The sequence below is a fragment of the Sceloporus undulatus genome, chromosome 1 (assembly GCF_019175285.1).
Source record: "Sceloporus undulatus isolate JIND9_A2432 ecotype Alabama chromosome 1, SceUnd_v1.1, whole genome shotgun sequence".
NCBI classification, from domain to species: Eukaryota; Metazoa; Chordata; class Lepidosauria; order Squamata; family Phrynosomatidae; genus Sceloporus; species Sceloporus undulatus.
This window is the reverse complement of record NC_056522.1, coordinates 14,732,316-14,740,514: the sequence shown is the minus strand read 5'-3', so window position 1 is coordinate 14,740,514 and position 8,199 is coordinate 14,732,316. Positions and strand designations below refer to the sequence as shown.

The window sequence follows — 8,199 nt, the reverse complement described above, 5'->3', positions numbered from 1 at the left end:
CCGGCAACCCTTGCGCAAGCTCTTCCGGGCGCCATCTTGGCGGCGCTGCCTCCCCTCCCCTCCCTCAGGAAAACCATCAGCCCAGGTGCAGCATGGGAAGCGCTGCCTTTCCCTCCCCAGTCTCTCCGCCCTTCAGCGTCATTTCTCCATCGACCCTTGCGTGAGCCTTTCAACCTCGTAGCGGGCTTCTTTCTGGGCGCCATGTTGGGACTCTCCCTCGTGAAAACTACCACTCCCGTGATGCTTTGCGAGAAGACCGGAAGTGCCCCGCCTCTTCCTCCTTGAGCTGGGAAACCCCGTGCGCGGCCGAAGAGCCCTCCTTTCCGGCGTCCGCCATCACAGGAGCTCGGTGTGCGAGGTGAGCGCTGGCTCTGTCCGGAGGCCCCGCGGATGGGCGCCGCCAAGGCTCCCTCCTCCGCTGCTCTGCTCAGTCCCCGCGGAGTCATCCCCATTGCCTCCCATAGACTCCATCCTTCTGGCATGTGGCCTCCCTCTCTCCCTGCTTCCCTCCGCCTTCCCTAGCATTATGGCTTCCCCAGTGGGCCCTTCCTTCTCACGACGGGCCTCCTTTGAATCACCTTCGCTTCCAGGGAGGTTTCAGGCTTCATCTGCTCCAGGACCCATTTTTTCCGTCCTTTCGCCCCTCCATGGGATCCTGAGCAACGAAATGCACAGATATAGGATGGGAGACACCTGGCTGAAGGAGATTTATCCGTGTGAAAGGGATCTGGGAGTCCAAGTAGACCATACATTGAACATGAGTCAACAGTGTGATGCAGCAGCTAACAAGGCCAATGCGATCCTAGGCTGCATCAATAGAAGTATAGTGTCTAGATCAAGGGAAGTCTTAGTGCCACTCTATTCTGCTCTGGTCAGGACCCACCTGGAATATTGCATCCAGTTCTGGGCAACACAATTTAAAAAGGATGTGGAGAAACTGGAGCCATGTGTCCAAAGGAGGGTGACTAAAATGGTGATGGGTCTGGAAATCATGTCCTATGAGGAACGACTTAGGGAGCTGGGGATATTTAGCCTGGAGAAGAGAAGGTTAAGAGGTGATATGACAGCCCTATTTAAACATTTGAATGTCATATTGATGAGGGAGCAAGCTTGTTTTCTGCTGCTCTAGAGATTAGGACCTGCAGCAATGGATGCAAGCTCCAGGGAAAGAGATTCCACCTCAACATTACTCCCTGAGAGTAAGGGCTGTTCGACAGTGGAACAAACTCCCTCAATGGAGTGTAGTGGAATCTCCTTCCTTAGAGGTCTTTAAACAGAGGCTGGATGGCCATCTGTCAATGGGGATGCTTTGATTTGGATTTCCTGCATGGCAGAATGGGGTTGGACTGGATGGCCCTTGCGATTGCTTCCAACTTTGATTCTTCCTATCCTCTTTCTTAACTATCCAGCTCTTGCATCCATTGAGCGTTGACAGATCCCTGTTTAGAGACATTTACACCCCAACAGATGAGATTGTATTCTCAATAGATAAATGGCTACACCAGTGATGGTGAACCTTTTAGAGGCCGAGTGCCCAAACTGCAACCCAAAACCCACTTATTTATTGCAAAGTGCCATGTCCCTCTGGCTTTCTAGTAACAAACTCTGGCAAACTCTGTGCTGGGATGACAGCACATGTGCCACAGAATGGGCTCTGAGTGCCACCTCTGGCACATGTGCCATGGGTTCGCCATCACTGGGCTACACCGTTTTGTTTCCATTGATAATGTTCCTCCATGTGTTAACTGTTACAAAGCCTGCTTTTCTTATAATATATTCTGCATATAAGTTGAACAGATGGGCAGAAAGGATGCAGCCTTGTCTGACCCCTTTGCCAATTGGGAACCATTCTGTTTCTCCATGTTCTGTTCTCATCCTGAGCACAGATTCCTCATCAAGACCATCAGATGCGTTGGCACTCCCACGTCTTTAAGGGCCTTCCATAGCCTTTCATGATCTATGCAGTCAAAGGCTTTGCTATGGAGCACATGCTGTTTTTCTTTTGGCGCTCCCTGCTGCACTCCATTATCCATCACATGTTTGCAATGTGGTCCCTAGTGCCCCTTCCTTTCCTGAATCCTGCTTGAGTTCTCTCCATGTATCGTTGGAGTCTGTGTTGCAGAATTTTAAGCATGATTTTGCTTGCATGAGGGCCTTAATTCTTATTTCACAAGGCCTGTTATTTTACCTTACAGTCTCTTCCTTCCTTCTTTCCACAGGTGAGGGCACCGCCTCCTCCTCCTCCGTCGCCATGCAGATCTTCGTGAAAACCCTGACGGGAAAAACCATCACCCTCGAGGGGAGGGAAAGAAAGGAAAAGAGAGAGAAGGAAAGGGATGGGTGGGGAGGGAGAGCCTTCGTGAAGCCACATATAATGGGGTTTTCTTGGCAAGTTCTGTCAGAAGGGGTTTTGCCATTGCCATCTTCTGAGGCTGAGAGAGTGTGGTTTGACCAAGGACACCCAGTGGGTTTTCGTGGCCGAACTAGGATTCGAGCTCTGGTCTCCAGAGTCACAGTCCCAACACTCAAAACTGCTACACTGGCTCTCAGGAGTACTAGTAGACCACAAGTTCAATGTGAGCCAACAGTGTGATGCAGCAACTAAAAAGGCCAATGCAATCCTAGGTTGCATCAATAGAGGTATAGCGTCCAACTCGAGGGAAGTAATAGTACACAGGGTTGTGCCCTGGGCCCAGTGCTGTTCAACATTGTTTGTCAGTGACTTGGATGAAGGAATAGAGGGCATGCTTATCAAATTTGCAAAGGACACCAAATTAGGAGGAGTAGCTAAGACCCCAGAGAAGAAGATCAAAATTCAAAATGACCTAAATAGATTGGAAGGCCGGGTCAAAACTAATAAAATGAATCTCAGCACAGAGAAATGTACTGCATTTAGGGCGGAAAGATGGAACACATAGATACAGGATGGGCTGTATAGGAATGGTGTGAAATGGCTTAAGAAGCCTACATGTGAAAGGGATCTAGGAGTCCTAGTAGAATAGACCACAGCTTGAACACAAGTCAACAGTGTGATGCAGCAGCTGAAAAGGCTACTGACAAACAGCCCTTACTGTCAGGAAATTCCTCCTAATGTTTAGGTGGAATCTCTTTTTCCATCGTTTGCATCCATTGCTCCATATCATACTCTCTGGAGCAGCAGAAAACAAGCTGCTCCCAATTCAATATGACATTCTTTCAAATATTTAAACAAGGTTATCATATCACTTCTTAACCATCTCTTCTCTGGGCTAAACATCCCTAGCTCCCTAGGTCTCTCCTCATAAAAGGCACTGTTTCCAGGCCAAAAGGCAGGCACTCCTCCTGGCTATGTGGTACCGAGAGAAGCATTTTAAGGTCTAGGAAATAAAATGTAAATTCCACTGAGAACGCAAAAGGCCACTTTCTTTGTGGTGTAGCTCCAGCCCAGAGGTAGGCAACCTGCGGCCCGCGGGCCGGATGTGGCCCGGTGAGGCCTTGGGACCGGCCCCAGCCCGGTCCTGCCGCCAATTGTTGCCGGGGCCTTTGGCGTCTCGCGCGAGGGGCATGGTGGGGCAATTGTCTATAGAAGCCTCAGAAACATGCATTTATCTTAACATTTTTTAAAAAATCAGTAATTTTTTTTCATGTGTCCTCCATTTTTTATTTAAAAAGTGCCCTCCATTTGAAAATTTTGTCCTACATTTGTCCCGGTTTATTTATTTATTTATTTATTTTTAAAAAATAATTAATTTTTTTTTATTTTTTTATTTTGGCTTCGGCCCCCCAGTTGTCTGAGGGACAGCAACCCGGCCCCCAGCTCAAAAGGGTTGCCTACCCCTGCTCCAGCCCATAGTATCCTGGGGCTTGTAGTTTTACAAGGCATTTAGCCGTCTCTGTAAAAGGGTGCTGGAGCCTCACAAATCTACAAACCACAGGATTCTGTATTATGGAGTCATAACAATTAAAGTGGTGTCAAACTGCATTAGTTCTACAGTGTACAATACTACAGAAAGTGCTTTCAAGTAAAACTTACACATTTCATTTCATACCACAGTATTACTGACTGATAAGCCTGTATTTCCAATTACTTTGAGTCTATTAAGCATTTTGTCTATTGCTTCTTTTATTACAGGTTGAACCATCTGATACTATAGAAAATGTCAAAGCCAAGATCCAGGATAAGGAAGGTAGGTGCAGTTTTGGACCTCCACTGTTTTTTCTACTTTGCTAAAAAGAAATTTCGATTGCACAGTAAACCCAGTTCTGAACAGATGTGATTTTAGTCTCTTTGCAAAGAGTGCAGATTTACTTAGATGCAGAAAGAGACACCTTTTTTGAATAGTCTACAAATGATCTCTAGATGCTTTGAGAAATCATAATGATCATGCCCTTTTAAACCAGACTTCTCACAATATGGTGATGGCTCTGGCAGAATCTATACACTGACCTGAGATCTTGTGGTATAAAATATTTTTATAGTGATAGTATTGACAATGATACTTTTTTTTCCTGCTAGGAATTCCTCCTGATCAGCAGCGTCTGATTTTTGCTGGCAAACAGTTGGAAGATGGACGCACTCTATCTGATTATAACATTCAAAAGGTATCTGTTGTAGTACACAGCATGATAAGCCCTAATATACAAATGCATGCCATACCTTTGATCCATCAGAATGGCTTTGGTGACCTCTGGGAGGCAAATAATGGTGACAGCAGAGAAGCTTTGGTCTTGTTAATAAAGACTATTAAAGTTGGGAGGCTTTTTAAATAGATGCTCTTTCCTTATTAGTTGTAACCTTCACTTTGTCAAATGTACACACAAGGAAGAACAAACTGGAGGTGTGACTTTTTAGACTGTTGCATAAACTTGGCAAATAATGAAAATATTGCTATCCCAGGTATCAGATTTTATGTTACCTATTATGTTCCACCCAAAGTGGCTTACAATGCAAGTATGATACTGTATGTGATATGAATGTTAAAAGGTTATTAGAGCAATTTGATTAAGGCAATAACATAGGAGGTAAAATGCATTTAAAACATAATACAAAGATAAAACCATAGCACTCCCCATTGAAACACTCTTCTGCCACAGCAAGTTAAGAGTTTAAAAGGCCTACATAAACAAAAGGGCCTTTACCTGCTGGCAGAAAGAGAGCAGAAGTGATGGTAGCTGGGCTTCCATAACCTAAGAGCAGCCACTGAGAAGGATTTCTCTCACCTGTGAGAGCCGTGGGACCAAGAGAGTCTTCCCCCCAAATAAAAGAATTGCACGCTCCCATTAACATTTGTTGAAGCTGTCCTGACTTCAACAAGTGTGGGATGAGCTTAGTGATTCTGGGACTTGAAAATCATGGATATGTAACTGCAGGTCTATATAATAGCCATTGAACTTGTTTTTAACCTAAGTACAGCAGGGTGAGCAGTATGTAAGTTAGAATTTATTAGTGGATCTGAGTGTCCTACAGCAAAAACCAGACCTGTGTCAGTCACCTAATAACAAAACGGCCAGTAAAATTGAAGTCTGGAAAGGCTTTGCCTTGCATTCGTTGTTGTTGTGTGCCAGCAAGTTGTTTTCGACTTACAGTAATCCTAAGGTGAAGCTGTGACAGAGTTTTCTTGCCAAGATTTCTTCAGAGGTTTGCCATTGCCATCCTCTGGGGCTGAGAGTGTATGACTTTCCCAAGGGCACCCAGTGGGCTTCCATGGCTAAGTCAGGATTCAAACTCTAGTGTGCCAGTATCAGCCCAGTGCGCAAAGCACTGCACCACACTGGCAGTTCCTTCCCCAGTTTTTTTTTTCCCCCTGTTGTTCTAATGACCACTTTGAAAGTTTTATTGTAGAATTATTTTTCAGAAATAATCCTCATAGTTTACTTCCCTCGTGTCCATTTTGCATATGGCTCTGATTAGTGGATCTCAGGATTCCAGTAAAGAGTAAATCCTACAAGCCTGCCCACTTTTCTTCACAGCATCAGCATTTAATGTGCTGCTAGTGTTCATTGTTTATTTGTTACTCTTAACACTTCCTTGGAGAGCACATTTTCCATACATTGTGAGCAGGTTGAGTGGACTATATGCCCGAGGCCATTCACTGAACTTGATGGACAATACTGTCGTCTCCTGCATCTGGACCAACATTAGCTGCTGTCTCACAGTTATCAAAGTTTGGCTGGCCTTTTCTTCTCATGACTTATGCTTCCTATAAACAGGAGTCTACTCTTCACCTTGTGCTGAGACTTCGTGGTGGTGCAAAGAAAAGGAAGAAGAAGTCTTACACCACTCCTAAGAAGAACAAGCATAAGAGAAAGAAGGTCAAGCTTGCTGTCCTTAAATACTACAAGGTATGAGAAATTTCAGTACAAAATTTTGCATTCATGGGTTGGATCAGAGCTTGGATACCTGCTTTTAAAAAATTATTTGTTACTGTTTTAGAAAGCAACACATTGCTGTTACTTGTTACATAATACAAACAAGCAACTCATTACATTATTTGTTTCATTACTCATTACTTTTCCGTTATCTTCTGTAACTTTTGAGCAGGGAGGAGTTTTCTTAAGTTTGATAAGAGAATGGCACAAAACTTGATAAAGTATAAAATGCCCAAGTAACTTTGTATAGAGAGTAGAAATAATTGCTCTTATATGCTACATTTATTTTTAAATTGTGACTTAAGCTTTCATTCCCCCTCCTCCCAAGAAACTAGTTGTAATGGTGTCCACCTATATCCTACATCAGGTATTTAGTTAACGTGTAGAAAATTAAGTAATGTCTCCTGGCCCAAACCCCACCCACCTTAACAACTAGCAGCCAGATGAAGCAAAGGTACAACTTCCAATCAGCGTTCAAGGAAAATGACATTTCCACCCCTCCTGCCAGCAAGTGAAGCTGAAGCAAGGACTTGCAACAGGGGTCCTGCTTTGATTGTCTCACTTGCAAAATGGGTGGTGGAAATGTCGGTCTCCTTACACCTCAATTGCTAGCAGAATGACCCCCCCTTTTTTTGTGTGTGTGTGTGTGCAAAGTGGCTGCTAGCTTACATAGCTTTAGAGTAAGATTATGTAGTCCTACTGAATACAGATGGGTTATGAATCAATAACTCTTTTGGTTATAAATCTGTAACTACAGTGTTTAATTCCAGCCATGACTTTTTATTTGTCACTTTGAAGCTCTGGGTTGGAGTTAGCAGTGATATAACATGCCTCCAAAGACCTGCAAAGTCTCCACAGCTCTGGATTCGTTTGTAAAACGTCTCTGCATTTAACTGGAAAGCAAAAAACAGGGAAATTAATGTGACTGCTCAATAATAGTAATGAGTATTTAGTCATGTAAATTGTTATTGGGGACAAGGGGAGCTAAAGTTAGCCTTTTCCTTGCAGTAAATGCCTCAGACATCAATGAAGTTCAAATCTTTCAGAGGAGTGGAGCCTGTCAACCTCAGTAGAAGGTTGGGTTCCTCTAAAAATTACAGCCTGAAGTCATAATGGATTAATGAACCCTATGCGTGGTTTTCTTGGGTGAGCTATGAAAGTGCAGCACTGTTTATGGAGCTTTTGCTTTCACAGGTGGATGAAAATGGGAAAATTAGCCGCCTGCGCCGAGAATGCCCTTCAGAAGAATGTGGGGCTGGAGTATTCATGGCTAGCCACTTTGACAGGCATTACTGTGGCAAGTGCTGCTTGACATACTGCTTCAACAAACCTGAAGACAAGTAAAATGTGTCTGTCGTTATAATAAACACATTTAAATTTCACACTTCTTGTGTTTTGCTGCATGTATTTCTCAACCAGAAACCATAGCATTTCGTTTCTTTGGGAGAAAAGGGGCATGTATACATCACATTGACTAGTGGACAAATTTGTGCTGCTCATGAGGAGGAAAATATTGTTGGCCAGAAAGACAAAATATGTTTCAAATTACAGGACAGCTTTGCCCACATCTTAACATGTGGAGAGCATCAACCATGCCTTAAAACAGGAGTAGGCAATCTTTTTGAGCCGGGGGCCAAAGCCAAAAATAAATAAATAAATAAATAAATAAATATTTTTTAAAAAAATAAATAAATATATAAATGAACCAGGACAAATTTAGGACAAAATTTTCAAATGGAAGACACTTTTTTAAAAAAAAAATGGAGGACACGCGAAAAAAATTGCTGATTTTTTTTAAAAAATGTTAATATAAATGCATGTTTCTAAGGCTTCTATAGACAATTGCCCCCC

The 8,199-nt window shown here is 43.5% G+C and overlaps 1 protein-coding gene across 1 annotated transcript; it reads left to right on the top strand.

Moving 5' to 3' along the window:
* The first annotated feature begins 214 nt into the window (after positions 1 to 214).
* Positions 215 to 7,730, top strand: RPS27A (ribosomal protein S27a). Its single transcript, XM_042474748.1, has 6 exons — positions 215 to 358; positions 2,220 to 2,299; positions 4,112 to 4,166; positions 4,496 to 4,581; positions 6,190 to 6,321; positions 7,543 to 7,730. Exons 2-6 carry the CDS (start codon positions 2,252 to 2,254, stop codon positions 7,690 to 7,692), a joined length of 471 nt encoding a protein of 156 aa, XP_042330682.1. The 5' UTR covers positions 215 to 358; positions 2,220 to 2,251; the 3' UTR covers positions 7,693 to 7,730.
* The last annotated feature ends 469 nt before the right edge of the window (positions 7,731 to 8,199 follow it).